General features: G+C 36.4%; 1 protein-coding gene across 1 annotated transcript in view; it reads right to left on the bottom strand.

The window, feature by feature from the left end:
• SLC41A2 (solute carrier family 41 member 2) overlaps positions 1–20,646 on the bottom strand; it is a 47,014-nt gene that overhangs the window by 21,880 nt on the left and 4,488 nt on the right. Inside the window, exons 2-6 of the mRNA XM_050324810.1 lie at positions 16,637–17,368; positions 14,018–14,125; positions 7,878–7,949; positions 6,856–7,000; positions 4,872–5,018 (exon numbers count right to left, since the gene is read on the bottom strand). Of these exons, the coding sequence (XP_050180767.1) occupies positions 4,872–5,018; positions 6,856–7,000; positions 7,878–7,949; positions 14,018–14,125; positions 16,637–17,191 (1,027 nt within the window). The 5' untranslated portion in view covers positions 17,192–17,368. The remainder of the gene's footprint in view (positions 1–4,871; positions 5,019–6,855; positions 7,001–7,877; positions 7,950–14,017; positions 14,126–16,636; positions 17,369–20,646) is intronic.

Genomic DNA, 20,646 nt, shown 5'->3' with positions numbered 1-20,646 from the left:
TAAAATGGATTATAAAAGCTACTCCATTGCTGTAATACTGTTGTAAATGTCTTCTTGAAAAGAACAAAAGCCACCAGTGGCTCTCAATAGTGAGGGCTCTCTGAGGACAGGATACAGACACAGCCTAAAACTTAAAAAAACCCAAACTTTCTGCTATGATAACACACTAGCACCTTACTGGGATTCTCTGTTTTAAAACACTAGAGAGAGCAATAAATAAATAAACTAGCCACCAACCCTCCCCACGCTGCTGAACAAGGGTAAAAGACCACCATTATAATAAGGTATCTGTTTAAAAGTTTTAAACTAGTCAACTGAAATTCACCTTGCCCAGGTTTTTTAAGGCAAAAACAATGAAAAAAATTAAGGTAAGGCAGTTGGTCCCTACCAGAACTTCAAATTCTACTGCTTGTCTATTTAGCTAAATTAAAAACAGAACTATAAAAGCAATTAATAGTTTAGAATTATCTTACAGAATCTGTCCCAAGTGAGCTATGGGAGACTCCACTTTCACAACACCTTAACTATTACAGCCTATAAAGATTAACTTTGAGATGCATCTTTTAAGGAAGGGTAGCTATCTTTCTCTTCATATTTAATTCACAGAAGAAGTAAAAATATTTTACAATAGCTGGAGAATGTGAAGAGGAAATAAATGACCTCTCTTTTAGGGCTCACTTCACTCCATTTTTGATAGATTTATAGCAGGTAGCTTACACGGTAAAAGGAATCTCACTCAACCTGTCTCTGCTATAGAATTTGCATCATCCCACAGCAGAAGATAAACACCTAAAAGCAACTCAGCTCTTCGGTGAACTTCAGACTATGACATTAAATTAAAAAAGGAAGGAGGGAAGAGGAAAAACCAAGGTTCTGATCTTCATTTAGTAAGCCCTCATTCTTTTAGTAAACAGTGATATAAATTAATATTCTAGTTCAGAGAACTCAGATGTTTCATGTTTTAATCCTTGTACAGGGTATTTACTGTGACATGTTGTTCAGTGCAGTGCCACTGAAAGTAATGCAGCCTCTGGTAGAAACTAGAGGTAAGCTGGAAATACACTACTTCAAAGCAACTGGTGGGAACCTGAAAATAATAATGTGAATCACACAATTTGTCTTCTCAACCTGGATCCAACATGCAAGAGATATAAACGCATATATTTAAACCACATTCTGTGGAAAAAAAAATGAAAGCTTTAAACGAAGTTTTCAGATCATTACTGACAAGTGACAATCAACAGGGACCTGCACATTTAATATACGGGTGTTCCTATTCCATTGCATTCCTCGTCTTCTGTTGGAGGAAAGGTGCCAGGACACAGCGACGGTCCTGGGGAGCCCTCTAGTGCTTTTCCCCAGCTATTTAACAACGATTCACAGACACGGCTCCGTCTAGGGAGCTGCTAAGAACTATTAACCTTCTACTGTTTAATCCCTGTGTTTGATAGCTTTGTCATTATTTTTAAAGCACTCAGATGAACCTTTCAGAAACCACATACATGACAGTGACCAAACAAGACGTTTCATTCAGGCTTAGCACAGGTAAAAATGCTACAGTCCTTTTCCCTGCCTCTCCTGGGTATGCCATGAAGCACTGTATCAAAACAAAGCCTGTAAACCTCTGTTACAGCATATAGTTTGTACACAAATCATTTCCCTCCTTACAGTCTTGTCTGAAAACATCTAGCCCCATGCAGAGAGCGGCCAGAAACTTAAACATTTGTTTCAGACCATTTGAGTAGTTAGGCTAATAAATCCTAGGGAACAATAGTTAATTCTGAACACTGATTCATTACCAGCTTATAAACTGTGGGTTTCCTTAAAACATTCCCATTGGGCTTCTTATTCTAGCATTGAGAAAGCAGGGAAAGGACAGAAAGAACATATGAATATCTGCACTGGAGGAGGCCAAAGTTCTCATCTACTCTAGTATCCTTTCTCTGACTATGGTCAACAGTTCAGGTTGTGGAGAGAAGAACAGAAAGATGACAGGGTTTGAGTGATGCTTCTTTCAGTGTGCCCTGCACGCTCCTGCTGCTGTTTGCATTAGGGATTTCATCACTCAAGTTTTCTGTCTGCATCTGTCTGCATCTGTCCTCTCTGACTAATTTATCCAAAGAGTTTTCTAAAATCACTTTGATCCTCTTAACACAGCACAGCAGTAAGTTTCACATCCCACTCCTGTGTTATGTAAAAAACTTTAGTTCTGCAACCTGTTGCTTAATCATTTTCTGAATGCCTCGTCCCTGCCACTCACAATTTTATAAACCTCTCCCGAGCATAAGTTACTCCGTACTTTTAACCCTTGTAACTATTTCATAGTTCAAATACACACATCTTGGAAACAACACATTTCCAAGGGCTTTGTGGCATGTTCTTACTTTAGAAAGACTCTCTGTTTCCTAAAAGAAAGAAATACAAAGAAATCGAGAAAAAAAAAAATACAAAGAGCAGAAGTGTTTCTTTTAGCAGTAACTAGATTATTTCACATATTACCAAAAGACAATTACTTCCAGAAGACCTTATAGAAAGAAAACTAGGAATAAGTCTTAGAAACACACTTGAATGCACTAATCCTTCCCCCTACACATGTGTGGGATCTACTCTTCAACTGCAGCAGCACAGTAAAATTCGAGTGGTCATGACAGCTGTAAAAGTAGCAAAGGATCAGTTCAAACTGGCCCCACTTCTTTTTTATTTCTCTGAGACACATTAGGCCATCTGTAAGTAGAGGTGTAAATCTCTGGAAATATGTGAAAGGAATAAAAAAGTGCAGGTTTCTTTCCTCATCTTCTTCTTGGGGTTGAGTGTTTTTTGTTAAGGTTTTAGAGATTGAAAAGAAAAGCACGCTATAGAAGAAATTGAAATATTATTAGCAATTACTCACTTCTTGAAAAAAACCCACATATAACCTTACATAAAGCATTGGAAGCAGTACTAATATGGTACAAAATAATGTATGTTGTTTATTTACAAATTACAAATGTAACTACTATTAAAATACCAGTACCTGCAACTAAGTTTTAAAGCCTTACTTACACAGGACAGCTCAAATTTTTATGTGAAAAGCCTTGAACAATGAGCACAGCTGAAAAGAATATACGTGATGATATCAGCATCTCTGGGAAATTACAGACAAAACAAATATCTGACCTGTGGTATAATACGCTGTAATTGTCTACTGTTACGTCTTTTAAAGTACAATAAACTTTAAATAGTTTCTATGGAATGAGTTATTTGCAGCAATGATTTAAGGTTCTGAACATACTTCTCCTGTGAGAAAATGTTGGGGGTTTTTGTTCGTTTCTTGATGGGGGAGATTAAGAAACAGGAAGAAAAAAGACTGAATTGTCAGTTACTCATTCTCATTTTCCAAGCTCACATCTCCTCTGTGACAATCCAGCATTTTATTACACAAGTTACTATCTGAGCTTGCTTCCAATAATAACTATATATTAATTTTAGCAGACATTGTGATTATGAACCTTGGTCAGTGGTCTGCTCCTTTCCTTTAAAAAAGTAGGATTTAGACACTACAGGGCTTAGAAATCAGAGAAAAAAGTTTCAAGGAGAGTATATAAACATGCAAATAACTAGCAGAAGAGAAGAATAATTAGTTTGGAACTATTTATTCACCTGTTCACAGCTATTAGTGGGAAAGTAAGAGAATAGTAAAATACTGTCATGAAGAAGCCAGACAGAATTTGTGCATTAAGTTGGATTAGATCATTGCCCTCTGTAGTCAGCAGTCAACAAAGACCTTCCCTCTGGAGCTAAGCTATTCAGTGTGGTTATATATCTTTTCATCTTTCATAGCAGAACTGCTGTTCTGAAGAAAGCTACTGCTAAAAAGAAGCATATTTATGTTTAAAAGATAGCCATCAAATTTATAAGACAAAACAAAACCAACAAAACAGAAGACAGCTGGGACATTATTTGGAGAAACTGGAAGTGGTTACTTCATTTACTGAAAAGCAGGAGGAAACACTGGTAAAATCCAGCACAAGTACTGGGAACAGCAGGCAGACATGGAGGGAAACTGTGAGGGAAATGGGAAAGAGCTGAGGAAACTGGTATTGGAAGCTGGTATTGGAAATATGAAAGTATTGCAATGGGAGCTGGAAAGCACTTGGATGGAATCAAAAGGAAACTCACAATAGTCTTGGTGCAACTCATTTAAAAGTCGTATTGATTCCAAATCTATCTAAATTTAGGCTTCACTTCGTTGAATATGTACTTGTGGTCAACTTGCTATTGTTACTCAGATTACTTCAATTATTTTTATTTTGATTTCCAGGCATAGCTAGCTGCAGGTCAAAACATATTTGACTGGTGTCTAAAATCACACCTTAAAACAAAAACACTCAGAGCAGAACTCCTCTCCCAGCAGCCTCTCCAGATAGCCAGTTTAACTCCTTCCCCTCAGAGCAAGGGGAGAGCGATTCAAAAGGACTCAGGGAAGCAAATATTTGATTTAGGGGTGGACATTCAAGAAAACATTCCTGGATGAAGATAACTCCCCTCCCCCTCCAAGAAAGCAGAGTAAATTCAGCAACTGCAGGTTGCAATTCACATGTGGATTGAATGTGATACTGTCAAAGACTTTCAAATACTCATACCTTGTGCCAAAGTTCAGGTTAGTGACTTCTATGATCTTATTAAAATAAATAAATAAATAAATAAATAAATAAATAAATAAAGCATGGCATAATGTTGCACTCTAAGGTTTACCATTTAACGGCATAAATGTTAACAACAGTGTCAGTCAAACTGAAAGGTTTGTTGAACCTCCCACTCCCTGCCTTTTCCCCACCCTCCTAACCCAAAAGAGGTTTCTGGAATTCATACACACTTAGAAACATACTTACCAAGGCAAGTATAAAGACCCTGACTTATCCATGCTAGTATAGCAAGGGTGATAAGATCTCCAAAACTTGCTGCTATAGGAGTGGCAACATTGTCAGGATTAATACCAGTCTTCTTGGATCCAACAATAACTCCAACCATTATTATCCCTAAATTCAGCAAAGAAGACAGTACAGTAACTATATACACTGTTTTAATTCCACAGAAAATTCCAAGACTACAGTAATTTCAAACTTAATAAATAAGAAGTCAGTGCTTTTGCCCCAGGATGATTGTTCTTCCCACCTGAGTGATGACTGTATTTTTAAGTTTTAGCTACTTTAAAAATGGAGTTATATATTTAAAAAAAATACAGTAAGCACACAAAAAACAATCAAGAACTTTCATGAACTACTTTGCTTATGACTAGAATTATCACTATTGAAATTGTAAAGCAGCCATTTCCTGAAGAAAAAAATATTCAGTGTATTATTTCCAGATCCTAATAACTTCTACTTGCTGGAATTTAAATCACCATAGGATGAAAACAATGTAAGATTAAATACTTTGACATCTGATATTGTGCAAGACTGTGCATGGACTTAGCACCAAACGCCAAGATGGTACATAATAAATTAAAAACAAGACAACATATAGAAAATCTTACTTGCCACACAGCTAAAAAAAATTAAATTAAAGGTGTTGGTTTCTATTTTTTCCCATAAACAGTAACACTAACTGTTAAGAGACATCTCCCTGCAGAATACAAGTGGCTACAAAATATAGAATTCACATTGTTATCAACAGTCTTTGGCATAACCTGAGTAACTTCCCTCTCATCATACATTATACATAAGAGCTTTAACTGTGTACACTGTCCTTTATGTTATATTACGTATCCTAGGTTACATCAGGAGTTCACTTTCGAGAAACTGCCTAAAGAATTATGCACCATGAAATTCTCAAAAGAAAGAACTGAAGTGATCCTGTAGGATCACAATATCTCAAAAGCACCTATTTCACGTGTAGGAAAATGAAGCTTAGAAAGCAATTTCCTGTGCTGGCCCATCACCAGGAAACAACAAAAGTTTCTCTTTATGCCCAAGTCACACATGAGAAGTGGAAAAAATACACTCATGTTCCCCAGTTCTCTTGTTGCCCTTAATTCTGCACATGATCAAACTCAATGACTTTGAAGTCATTAAAAAAACATGTGTGGTCTTAATTCCACACAAAACTTTAACAATTTCGTAATTTTCTCATAAGTAAGCATATCAAATTAGTAAAACAAGGAAGTTACCCGTTTTACTTGACTCACTATTCTTATTACTACTGACTATGTATTTTCAGTAAGAACATGTCACAAGTAGAGGTACTTTCCTCCTCCCCTTCACATCCATTAAGAACAGTCTTTTATGGTTAAATGTTTCCTGACAATTAGAAGAGAAGATTAAATTCATCATGCCATATTGCTCCAGACAGATACTGGCACTGTTTGTATAGTGGGATTTGAACTTGGCCCAAACCCTTCAAATAATGAGCCAACTTGTTTACTTCAGATACAAAGCAGAGCACAAACTAACACATAAGCAGCATGGGCAACCTGGAACTTTGAATTCAGCTAAGCTAACATCCAGGCTCACTTAAGTTTAATTACAAATAAGTTTCACCTGCTTAGAACTAAGAATATATTTTGTACATTAATGAATACAGAAAGCATTGGGAAAAGTTCTTCATCATATCAGGTGAAACCTAAACCCCATACTTTTTGGTTTAGATATGCTCAGGAGGCCATGAAAATCAAAAGCTTTTGAAAGAATATGACAGAAGAGAAATGCAATATACCCACCTATATGGAAATTGCAAAAGGGCATCCTATCCTCTGCTGGTCTTCAGATGTATTATCCCTGACCAGATTGAAATTTTTAAGGAATAGCAACATAATACACATTCAGCATCCACAGAAAGCTAAATAAGTGCAAAAAGCAACACATGTACTCCACTTACCTTGTAAAAGAGAAGCTATGAAGGCAGTTGCTACGCTGCTAGAACACAAAAGGACTGAGTGATCAAAGCGGTATTTGCCCTCTGGAATCCAGCCCAAAATAACTGCTGCCACTGCTGCCAGAAAACCAACTACTGTTGCCTGAACCTGGAAAAGAAAAAGAAGGTGAACAATTCTTAAAATAATTGACAGACTCAGGAGGACTACAGAATACTGTTCTGTTATTCTTTCCTCCTATCTACATCTACATGCACGGTATAAAAGGAGCAAGCTCATCCATTTTGTAGAGATGATGACAACCTTGGGTGACGAAGAATAAAAATCTCAGGCCAGTAGAAAAAGCTTTACCATCCTTTTAGAGACTCCAGATAGCAAAAGTAGAATCAGGGAGAGGAGTTCAGGATTTAGGAGAGGGTAATGCCTAAAGAGGCTCCTAAATCCCTTAAAACAGTGAAGTCACAGAATAACTTTCACCTCTGAGCATGATATGTTATAACATATGAACAAGAAACAGTTTTCAATCTTAAAAAATAGTTGGTTTGGAGAACAATCACTCCTTTCCTCAAGTGACCCAGCTATTTGATTATCCATTTGATTATCTACTGTTGATTATCCAAAAGCTCTATCACATACTTCCTTTAAACATTGAATACAATGCAAATACAGTACTTGAAACATTTGAAAGGTCAATTTGAAAAGGTTTCGCCAAATCTGAAATTTTTCTCTAATCATCCGCAGATCCTCTCACAAAAAAAATTAAAAAGGAAATGCCCTTGGTACAGTCACAAAAAATACTTTACCTTTCTTCTAATAAATAGAAACTCATACTGTTTTAGAGAAGAGCAACACTGTATACAAAAAGTAAAAAAATCAAGCAAACATTGTACAGTAAGTACAAGCCAGCATGGCAGAGCTAGTTTCCCATTAACACTATCCATCTCCATACTTACCAATTTTGTGATCCGACTTTTTCAATAACATGGCTCACTTACAAGATTTAATCAAATTAACCTCTTATATTTACCTGTTTTAAGGCCAAATTGCCAATTATTAGGTTCCATTTCTCAATGGGAGAATCCATTTTTCCAATATTTACCTATCAAAATCACAAAAAAAAATTCAGACAATTGAGTTTAAAATTCCATTACCTGAAAATGCACTAACAGGGCAGAAACCCATAAATAATTCAGCTGATACAATAAAACAGGCATTTCTATTGAAAGCAAGCCATATTTTTTCCAAGTCTAGCATTGTTTTTGATTTTAAATTGTACTTAGAGTATCTTTCAAAAAGCAGCTAAACTTGATGCAGTTTTACATAGTAACTTGTTTAACATTAGCTTACTGTGCAAGATATACTGGCTACCTCACATTCCAGGAATGTCCAAGCACCACCAGTGATTGGATCAGTGGTTAGAAGATCCCTTTCGACTGAACTTGTTTCTATGGTCCTTAAATTCTGAAAATAAAAAATGCTAAAATCTAATACTGTTTAGCATTCTAACTTTTCCTTTATACAATACAGCCAGAGACTTATGATGCTGTAAACAACTTAAGTCCAGTACTAAGGTGGAAAGACAGCAAATAAATTATTTTAAGAAATTAAGAAGTACATACATACTCTTTTATAATGTATTTCCTCTTTTTACTCTTTTTTTTTTGAGTTAGAGGATGAGATCAGAATAGTACAAACCACTGCAGTATGATTGTTCAAAACAACTTCCTTTTTGAGATAACAGAATGATTTTTTTACATTTTGAGCATAAATTTTAGTGGGTTTTTTTCCCCATGTAATATTAAATAGGATAGCATACTTCTCAAAACACAGACAGTCTTCACGCATATCTTTTTCATCTTTTGATAATTTCTTTTCAATAGATTTCAATTCAATTTCTTCTTCACTTTGTGATAGTAGTGACTTGCATGGAACAAAGTACTAAAATAAATGCTAATTGAAAAACTTAGAAATATACTAAGACACTCCACCTCAATTTATATTATGAATATAGTGTTCAAAGTAGAGTCAAAGCTCCACAAATACATCCATTAAGTTTAGACAGGACAACAACGTTTCACAAAGTGCAGATAAGAATCTCCTTTGCATCCTTCTTAGATACATCTGCTAAATGAACAAAAGGACAGGCTATGGAGAGCTTCACTCTTTCTCTCCCTTTGAAGAAGTTTTGAAAAAGCACCCAAAAAGTCCTGCTCAAACAGTAATCCTGCAAAATGCTTAATCCAGCCTAAAAGTGAGCTGCTGCCAAATGCCATGGTTCTTCTTTCCCCTGCTATCAGCTACACGTTCACATTTTCTTTCTTGAAACAGGTCGACCAACTCCGTGAATGAGTTCATGGCAACATGAATTTCCTTGCTGGTTTGATGGAAAACACTTTTTTTCAGGGAGCAAAAAGGGGTTTATCTTCTATAAAATTATCTGGTCCATCACACACAACTATGTAACCGTGCACAACAGCTTTCAGGGTTTGGGAGAGAGAAGGAGCAGGACCACTCCTTGCAGCTGCAGATTTCCATCAGGTAGGATCAAGTTTATTGTGATACTGTGAAATGAATGGGCCTAAATAAAACGTTTGTAAAGTCAAGTTGCTAATGCCCAACCCTGATAACACACAGTCAAAAAAAAAGAGCCTGCACAAGTTTACAGGACTGAAATGACTGAATAAGAGGTGTTTTGGTGTTGGTTGGTGGGTGAGGAGGTTTTTTTCATTGGTTTTTTGGGGGGGGTTAGTTTGGTTTTGTTTTTTTAACTTAAAAAATGAAAAAGAAATAGGGAGAAAAGGCAACCGTGTAAACTGAGACAATGAGAATGACCCAAAGAACAGAACAAAGCTGAAAAGCTGGAGAACAGAAAACAAAATATAAAATAAATATTATGCTTGAATGGGTAGCTGACCTAAGTGCACTCACACAGTTATGCCAGGACAGCAGTGGGCAGAGGGAGAAGGGCTTACAGAGGCAGAACTCCAGAAACACTTGGTTTGCTCTTTGTTGTCTGTATTCTACACATGAAGGAACTTCTCGTGGAATAAAAATTAATGTTTTAAAAACAGCAGGCTGTAAGATAGCCAGTGTATGGAGAGCTAACACTAACAACAAAGAGAAGTCCAAGCTATGCCCTGAGGTAGATTAAAAAGAGAGTCTTGAGACAGATTTAGTGAAATAACTGATTCTAAAGTGGATGGGAAAATGAGTGATCAGTAAGAAGCAGCTAAAGTAGGAATTTGGGCAAGAAGATGAATGAAAGTGACAAGACTTGAAATTAGATATACTACAGACAACAGAAACTTGCTAATACGACACTAATTTTTGGCTGACCACATAATTACAATGAAGATAATTAGTTAACAGCCCCAAGAGCACAGACATGTCTACAAATGCAGATGCAATTCTAAGCTAAGTGAGCAAGCAGGGTATGACTTAACTCCAGTGCTGAACTCACGTTAGAAATTTCCTTCTCAAAAGGTAAAGCTAGTCACACGTGTACAGTCTTGTATTTACTTAAAGAAAAGTGTCTGATGGGGAGCCAGATAGTGTAAATTTAGGTGCAAATTAGAGAAGGAAATACTAATCATACAACTGGCCCCTAAATAACTGTTTAGATATACTCAGAATTAATATTCTCCTTTCATTCTCACCTAGGTTGAGGATGACAGGATCAAAGGCTGGGTGGCTAAAGAGAGTAGGGGGGTCAATGAAATCAATGTGAAGAATGCAAAGGTCAGAATAGTCCCTTTCTGAGAGAAATGGCATGTAAATTGCAGGTCTAGTGGTCTAGAGTTTTCGATGAAACCCTCCAGTAGGTAATGATACAATATGACACAGGACTTGTTTTTAAAACCTGGAGGAGGCAAAGCAATGAAGGCAACTGCCCTGGAGTTAATTAATTAATATCTGCTAACTAAGCCCAAGCCACCAAACTAGAAGTAGTTACCTGTAACAGTTCTCCACAGCTTGGGGGGTTTTTGTGTTTGTAGTTTGAGGTTTTTGTTTGGGATTTTTTGTTTGGTTTGGGGGGTTGTTTATTTTTTTAACTAACAATTAGAAAAATTAGAGTTCTTGTGTATTTGTTTGCCTTTGCAGCAGTACCTGGGGGGAACTGGGCTGGCAATCCACCAAGTCACAGACCTGTGCACGTTGTAGCTGGTGCTGAATGTGAAAAAGACACAGGAGACAAAGCTGGAAGGTTGTCTACAAGATAAAAACCTCCCTTTCATTTTTGTTTTTTGTTTTCTTTTTGACATAAAAAAACCTAAATATAATCTTAACATTACCTGGATAAGGAACGATCTATACTGTTCTTATTTTGTAAACTATTGTTCCTTAAACCTTCCACTGTGTTGTGCACACGCACATGCACTCACACACTCTACAGTATTTATGATGAGCTCTTCACTGGCAAGAACAAATTAGAGCCACCACTGGCAAAAGAGAGAACATTCACCAAACTCTAACAAGCTTCTACCGCCTCCCTGTGAAGGATGTCCAATGAACTTCTGACTAAGGAAGTCCTGGAAAGTATTTCAATTACCTTTGTAATTTGGTCCATGGTCTGTCACGATTCTTGAAGAAAACAGGTCGTACAAGGAAATTCAAGGCATTAGAAAACAAACAACTGAATAACCAAAAAAACCCCCACAAGTCTGTTGATGCAAAGCTGGGTGCCAATAGTGCTGTGATTGGGCAATACCAAAGAAATTGGAACTCCCACACACCACAGAGCACTGTCGGAAGACACGTACACTTCACTGATCTCTTCTTAGCCAGTTAATTAACCCTCACAGTAGAAGGACGTGAACAGAACTGGCTAACCTGATTTGGACAAGATAGATGTATGACAATTTCTGGTACTGGGATGACAGGAAGCCCTCATGAATAAAAACTTGAATAAAAACTTCTGAAGCATCAACTGATTTATGTCTTGATGAGACTTAATGACAGTGGTAAGCGGCACTTGTAACACTCCTCAAACAAAGTCTTCTCAATATTGAATTGATTCTTGGTAGGAGCTTGAGGTTCAAATGGCCAAATTGGCTCTGAAAATCCACATTCAAGACATATTGAAGAAAACATTTAGTGCACCCTTAACATACAGATCATGTTATCCCAGTTACTGGGATACTCTTAAGAATTCCATTTTGGCCTGAGGGGAGTGGCCTGAGACTCATGATGCCAACTTTAGTTTACCACCAGACATGCAGCCCGTGTTGTGGAAACTCCAGTATCTTTTATTTGTGTTTATCTTCAAGAGGGAGATCAGCTCCTGCTTTGGTAACAGCTGGGTGGATAATAAGAACTGAGGTCAGGAGTCCCAGTGCAGAAAAAGGGTCTGCATGACCCTTTTCCAAATGTCCCCTGAGAACAGTGATGTTCACAAACAAGATGGGGATGGTAAGGGTGGGGAATTCAGCCCCTGACTGACCCAGAGAAGTTCTAGAGTTGTGATCTGGCGAAGGTCATAAGCTCAACTGAGACAAAAAATTAAAGATCCCATTAACTGAAACAGAAGTGGTGAAGCTGATTCTGACCCTCTTTTTTTAAAGACTTCAGTAGGGCACTGGTACATCCTGGACTTGGTGTATTTTTCACTATGCAATACAAGCACTTTCAATCCACAGGTCATGAACTGTACCAGTCAGAAACAAATTCAGCAACAGGTCAACAAAATAAAAAAGGTCAGGTAAAAGGCAAAAGCATTCATGCCTGACCATAAAGGCAGTAAGGTTCAAACACAAAATACTGTTAAGAAACAGTAAGAATACTCAGAAAAGTAAGAGTAATAAAATCAAACAGAAAACAAGACTGAATAGTTAAGGCTGACATGGATAAAGATACAACAAAACACATCAATTCTTACGTAGGAAAGTAATCAATTGCTATAATGGGCATGACACAAACAAACCTTCACAGGACTGCCAAGGCTACGTCCATCACAATGTGTATTTGGGTAACAACTCAATAAAATGTGGCAACGACATTTGTTAATGATAGAACAACTCAGAGACCTTGTCAGTACAAAGCGTTGTAGTATCATAGAAAAAATGAACACCCTTGAGCATCACAGCAACAAAACCAGATGAAATTCAATAGCAGAAATGCAAGGTCATGCACTTATGGACTAATAATATTTCTGCCAGAAGATGGGAGTGACAGCTGGAAAAAAACAAAAGCATAAATACTAGGTCACAGTCATGCATCACAAAGTGACTGTGAGGTCCAAACCTGACACTTCTAGGCTAGTAAAGACATATAGACCTAGAAAGTTTCAAGAGCAATATTCTACAAGACATAGTAAAATCTCATCTGGAGTTACATACACCTTTGACCAGACATGTTCTAGAAAAATTTATTCAGGAACAGGCAGAGATCCTGCTGGAGAACAGAAACCCTGCACTAGGCAGTGTCTTAGACAGAGGTGCAGTTCACCTCTCAGAAATAGTTTAGCCACACTTTTAGACTAATCTATTCATTACAATTATTCCCATACACACAAAAGATATATAGTAAGCTACTCTGGCTTGCTTAGCCTAAAAAATTGGAGAGATGGAACATCCCCTGAAATGTAAAAAAAAGAACTATAACAAATACATAAGAAAGCACAAAGAAAAAACCTGGTTATGCTACATTATAGTGTTGACACACACAAAAAACAAGGAGACACAAAAAAATCCCAACCTGACCACAACAAAAAATAAATAAATTTATTTAGCCAGAAAGCTAAAAAAAAACCAAAACATTTCTTGCAGTTTGATCAACAAAGGTTTGGAATAGCAGTGTTACCAATGCTTTGTTTTGCTGCCACTCAAGGGGTCTTTAAAACATAAACATTTTACTAGCCTATTCAAACTCCCTCAAAGCCAAAGATATCTCTCAGCCTTACAGAATAGACATGTAAATCTTAAAAATCTACTTTATCTGTTCTAAATGATGACTCAGGAAAGACTTTACAGAAGTAAAGTTTTGATGTGTGGAGAAGAGGGTCACCTTTTTAACTTTGCAAACTTAATAACAGATTTCAACAGCCCTGTAAAAGCCACATGAAGTCATAAACATAAAACACTTGTGTCCCGAAAATTTGTTTCTTTGTTTCCATTTTGAAATATATTAAACATGTATCCAAAGAGTGAAGGGAAAGAGAAAGTTACTTACAGCAGTTGACAGCCTGGATGCCAAGGTCATTTCCAAATTTCCTTTGAGACCAAGAAGTGCAGGAACCAAGATAAAGACTTCAGTAACATTCTTGAACACATCCCAATGCTATATAAAGGATACAGTGGGAAAAACTTCATTGAAAAATTCCCTTTAGACCATCCCCAAAGTATTCAAAAAAATCTGTAAATCATAACTTAATCCTCTTTAAAAAATATTTAACCTTTTTATCTTAGACCTGTAAGTCTACAGTCAGAACTGTTACTTATTTAGATAAAACAGATTTATGACTGCATATTACTATTTCAAAGATGAGAAGACTATCAGTAAGAGATACAAAACTTGGCCTTAAAACAAATCTAGTTAAAAAAAGACGTCATTAATTTGAAACGGGGGGATTTCATGACTTTAAAATAGTACCAGATACTCTGACTGCTCTTGAATTCTGGTCTTAATTTTCAACAATAATTTTATCTTCTCCCTTCCAGCTGTGAAGAAACCTCACATAAAACTACGTGAGGTTTTTTTTCACTTACAGGCTTTGTTCGTACAACTAATTCCCTGTTGGAAAGCTTGTCTTTATTCTTTTACCTTTAAGTGTGAAATTTACAGGACTAGTTTTCCTAGACCCCGATTTTTAAAGCAAATTCTCTTAGCTTTTTGTGCAGTAAGTTTTCAGCACTGAAATGCTATGCTACTTTGTATGTCTTGTCAACCCATCTATTTAATTTATAATCATTTACCAACTTCAACAGAACTAACAAAACTGTAAATTGGGTTTGTATTCATGGATTTGCAAACATTTAAATTATAATTTTAATTAAAATAAAAGGATTTAATTCTCAAATGTAAACAAGACCTGAGAACTACCTGTATGTGAAATTACATAGGTATTTACTACTGGGAAAGAATAGTATGAAAGAGATTGTAAAAACCAAGCTTAGTATGCTTTGTTGTATTCAAATTTTCATTTTTAAAATATGTTCTGTCACATTTCAAAATTCTGCTTTACTGACATCAAAGTTTACTGTTTAGTTTAATGTGAATAAAGATAGTACTGACACTAGCTATTTATTTTTACCTTTGTGTCACATCCCTCTCATTCATAAGGAGCTGGACCAGGAAACCAATAAAGATTAAAAGTAATATGGAGGGAAAAATCAAGATTTATCTCAGTCCACCTCAAAAACAAGGAATAAAACCACATTTCCTTAATGGAAGGATGAAAAGATGAAACATTTGGTTAGAAGTCAGTAGTGACAGTAGGCACAACTGTCTCTCCTGTCTGATCCTCATGGTGTATCATGCAGAAAATCATATATGAATGAAGTACAAACAAAGCATCTGTACAAACAATAAATTGGTAAGATGTACATGAACAAAGCACAAGATTGGTGTAAAGCTGCCCAAGGAAGAAGTAAAGCTTGCATGTCAACTTTTATTTTCCTTTTTCTTGAGGTAATGAAGTGCCTTTTCATTAAAATTGACTGAAGTCCAAGATTCCTTTAATCTCTCAAGATTTTGAGTGACAGTGACCTTTAACTTTATAAACTCTTTAAGTGTAGCTAAAGAAAATTCTAAAGCTAAATGAAACAAAACCAATAAAAAGCGGGGGGGGGGGGAAACCTACACAGATTAATTTATGTACTGCATTTCCATTTAAATATTGTGGTTATTTCGAACTTTTTAATCATTTTTTGTGAATCTGCTTATACAGGAAGAGAGAGAATCCATGAGGCTTATTTATAAGAGATACCTGATCCTTAAAAAACAAATTAGGTATGAAATAAAAGTCAATATAGTCTTTAAAATGTAAAGAGAAGGCAAGAAAATTAGTTAGTCCAATAAACTTTTCTAAACTGTTACTCTCTGCAGAATTTTCTTCAAATATCACTGCACAAAGAGTTCTTTCATAGGCAACTGTTACTTTTAACTCCACTGAAATGCTGCTGACATCTACAACTGTTATGCCAGAAACCAGCCCTGAAAACATTCTGTATCAGTAGGGTCTTATTGATACAATACTCCAAAACAGGGTTTAAAAACATTATTAAACTTTATCTTAAGACTGAGAGAAAGTTCTATTTTACCTTCGCCCCGAATAGCTACTGTCAGTTAAATTAGCTACCACAAACCACGATAATCTGGCCTCTCTGGGCCTGTTACACTGATATTTTGAGGTGGATGTGACTTTGCAGACCTGTTCACACCACTGATGTTCACAAATCCAAGTGTTCAGCATACCTTCTGTTATATGAAAAAGTCCCTTCAACACACCTGAATATTCAAAAAACCCTCTAAATCACTTCATATGAATTTCATATAACATATCCATGTAATGCACATTTTCACATGCCATATGTATTTTCATGGACCAAATCTACACAGTATTTCAGAAATTGTACAGACTTGAATCACACAAGGAGATGTAGTGATGCAATACATACTTCTACTCTTTTTAAACACCTATGTGCTTCAGGATTATGGTTAATTACAGCTCCCACTTGAACACATTTATTAGTGTTAACAGAATTTTGAACCATTATTGTATTTCTATCAGAACTACAGACCTCACAGACTATCTGTTAAAAAGGAAAATCTTCCAAAGCAAATACCAACCTGTACAATATCCAAAACCATGCCAGCAGAAACCGTTCCAAATCCTGCTAGCAAAAAAGGTACAAGTATCTGTAGTGCCATAATACTACTAGATTCTTTGGGCTGTTTTCTACTTCCTTCCACAATGATATCTTCATTACTGTCACTAGACAGATTGTCTTCCTGCAACATGGCATCTGTTTCTGAAGTATCCAATCCATCACAATAATTATAACTGGTAAAATCATCATATTTAGGGCTACAGCTAGAAGGGCTGTGTCCATTGCTACCATGATAACTTGGTTCTGAGAAGTGATGGTACTCTGTGTGTTGCTCGGGCCTAGCATTAAAATTGTGTCCTGCTGGCTGCAATCCATCTTGCCAGACACCGTTCACTTTTTTGTGTCTTTCGTCTTGGTTTATTTGGTAAACAACAGGAACCATACTTAAAAGCAGCCTCAAAAATTTATCAGACTGAATTGTATTAAGATTTATGGTCCAGTTTACAAAGCCTTCTCTGTCATGGACTTTGCTATTTGTTTTGAAGACGGTAGATCTGCCTTTACAGTTAGTCATAGTGCTACAGAAATACAGGTTGAAAAGCGCTTCGTTCTTCAGATGTCAGCAAAGAAACCTTGTAGGTGAGTCATCAAGTGCCACACTTACACATGGACCCAAATGTTCTTTTTTTGCATGCAAAAGTGTTTTTTCACTGCTCTCAGATCTTCAACGATTCCATAAGCAAGACTGGATCTGCAAAAGAATTAAAAAGTATATATTCAACCTTTAAAATACTGTAACTCTGCATAATATGCGAGATACTGGTTTAAATATTCAGATCACCCGGTATCCTTCCAAAGCAAGTATTTATAGAAACTTCAATCTCCTCCAACACTTAACTGCCTAAATTGAAGGAAATTAGAAGGTAAAAAGGCAAAGTTGATGGGTGATGAAGTTTCACAACCCTGTACACTTTCCAGTGAAAGAAAGAGACAGCAGTGTGGGCTGTAAATGAACCGGTGAAGGTCCAGCTTTCATCTTCTTGAAGGCCAGAAAGCCAAAATCTTCAGGCAGACACTGTGTAGCCCCAGATTTCAGTGGCCTTGGAGGCAGTATTTCTGCAAAGTGTAAGGGTAGGGACAAATGGAACCCACATGATGCACAGCAGGGCCACTGTTGCTCCTCACACTCTATGCTAACAGCAAAGAGCCTGGGAAAAATAAGGGGAAAAAACCCCAAAAAGCTTCCAAAACACATCAGAGGTGGCAAGCCCAAAGCAATATTCTGGGTAACAAAGGCCTTATGTGTTGACAGTCCCAGCCCTCCATCCCTATAAAAAGATGACAAATCAATATTAGCAGGTAAAATTCAAAATCACCCTAATTTAAAACCTTAACAACTGATTTTTCTCTGAAGCAAATATAATAATTAGGTTAAATATAAAATACTATAATATCAAGGAAAGAAGACAGTAATGATATTCAGAACAATTAGTCTAAAATACTTTAGTGTAAAAAATAAACCTAGTGTACTCATAATTACACGAGAATCTAAACTAGAAAAATAAGGGTTATTAGGATAATTCAAATAAAGGGATTAAAAATCTTAATTTAATTTTGCATGAGGTGTAGGTTGCAAATATTTTCTGAAAAAATAGGTTATTCTGATGTCTAATAATCACTAAAATATAATTATTTGATCAATACTAACACTAGATGTACTCAGTTAGTTTTGCTTTCTGCAAACCATAGAGACACAATCTTTTTCCTTTACTGTGACTTAATGTGCAGTTGTTTCTGCTTTCACATTTCCATCATGGTAGGAAATTAAACAAGGATATACTGACAGTCTCAAGTCATTTCCCATTTCCTCCATCAGAAGCAGCTTTACCTTCCTTCTCTTCAGTTTTCATGCTGTGATAATAGTTGTGGTAAATTAACGAAAAGAACTGTCTTAATTTGACTTGAAGTTTTGCTGACTTCAGTATTTATTACTAGACTCCATGAATACAAGTAAATGATCAGCATAAACAAAGAAATAAAGTTCAAGCAGACCTACACCAGCATGATGTGGGATAACACAACTCCATAAGCTCATGGCACTGTATCTATGCAAAGCTGTGAAAACGTATTTTTACAGACTGCAGGAAATAAAAATATTTTAGAGTTGGAGGATTTTTAATCTGCATTTCCTGAGAAAATCAAGCTCCTAAGATCATACTGTTTATATTATGATCCCTACACTTTCATTCCCTCTGTTTTAACACTTTTAAGCCATCCAACATTTCTAGAGCAATTTCAGATAGACTTTACAGTGAGTGGAGACATCAAAGCTTTTAGCAACCAATAGCCTTGCAAGAGATCCAGATGTGTGCCTTTGCCCCAAGACATCTTCAAACATTAGTTAAGATTATTCACTCCTATATGGTCAGAGCAAGCCAACTTCAAAATTCCTGCTGCTCACAGTATTAGTTGGTTTGGGTTTTTTGAGTGAAGAGATGACTCAGGAGCAACATGATGATTTTCCCTCTGTCACTTGCTTTATCCAAGGGAGCTCTGACCAAGAAATGAGTATTTTAAAAATGACAATGAAGTTTATGGTCTGATTTAGGAAAAAGTTTTACAAGAAAGAGTAATCTTTTTTTTTCCACAAGATCAACAGAGGAGTTTAGGTAAGTAAGGTCTTTTGCTGCTCTGTAGCAGACTGCGCTACGTTGAACTTTTATGTGCATAAAAACTCCAAGGCCTCAATTCTGGTTTCCACACACTTTAATTAAATAAAAAAGCGACTTTTGCTCCTATCCCAGAGGAGCTCTAAGCACAGGCCAAAATGGTGCTCTTAAGTGCTACAAAGAGACAGAACAAGAAGAGGCAATTCTGTTTCTTCCAGGGCCAAGGGTGGGTTTATCTACGTAAAACAAAACAAAACAAAACAAACAAAAAAAAACCCCCATACATTAAAAAAATTACTATCAGAGCACACATAACAGTACACCATCAACCTAACCATTACTAACTTCTATGACAACAGCAAATCACTTTGCAGAAGGATTAGGAGGAATACAAGAGAAGAGAAGCTGATGGAAACTGAGGAAAATCAAAATTTCAGGAAGGGTATGGCCACAGGTGCTGAAGGCTGCCAACTGATTTACGATGATGGGAAGGGGCGCAGTACTTAGGAAGCTTGCTGGGGGAAAAGCTTTGGATCACTTGAGCCAGCTGAGTTTCAGCTGGTCACAAGAAACATCCAGATTAGAGAGACTTTACGATAGAATTAAAGAATGGGATGTGGAATTAAGATATAAAAGTTTTCATGATGAAAGACACACACTGAAACCCACAGCAACCTCACTGGGTTTTTTTGGAGGGGGGTATCTTTTTTAAGAGAGGGGAGGAGTAACAAATTAATTTTATTTCACGCACAGTAAAATACATTGAGAAAATTTTCTGATAGCTTTAACAAGGCAGAGCAGTCTGGCCCTCATTGTGGTTTCTCCCATATGTCCTCCAGTCACATCACCAGAGTGCTAGACCATGACTCATGGAACTGGAACTCCTGCCAAAAATATTTGTGTTCATTATCCATATATTTCTAAAATATGGATTTTTCTCCTTTTAAGTTTTTGGGTTTGTTTTTTTTTTTTTTAAGAAACAAATCTTTTGAGAAAATTATGGTTTCAATTTAATATGAGAAAGTGATAACAAATAGAAATGGCACTTAAAAGGAGGAAAAGAAAGGGGAACAGAAAAATTATTTGGTCAAATTCCAAAGGCAGGAAGATGCTAGCAGTTGAAGTATTATAAAGCAGTTTGGATGACAGTCATTTACGCTTTTTCTACCACAAAGATTTAGCATGACAAAAAGTGAACTAATAATAAATGCTGGAAAATGAGAATTTAAGAAGATAAATTGAAAAACATAGAATCACAAAACTGTTTAGGTTGGAAAAGTATAGTATAGTGTACAGTGAAGAGTAATTACTTCTTCAGAGCGAGCAGAAAGAAGATAACTACGAAGACTTTTGAAGGCAA

The sequence above is a fragment of the Myiozetetes cayanensis genome, unplaced genomic scaffold (assembly GCF_022539395.1).
Source record: "Myiozetetes cayanensis isolate MyiCay16 unplaced genomic scaffold, myiCay2020 scf3, whole genome shotgun sequence".
Taxonomy (NCBI): Eukaryota; Metazoa; Chordata; class Aves; order Passeriformes; family Tyrannidae; genus Myiozetetes; species Myiozetetes cayanensis.
This window is presented reverse-complemented; position numbering and strand designations above follow the sequence as displayed.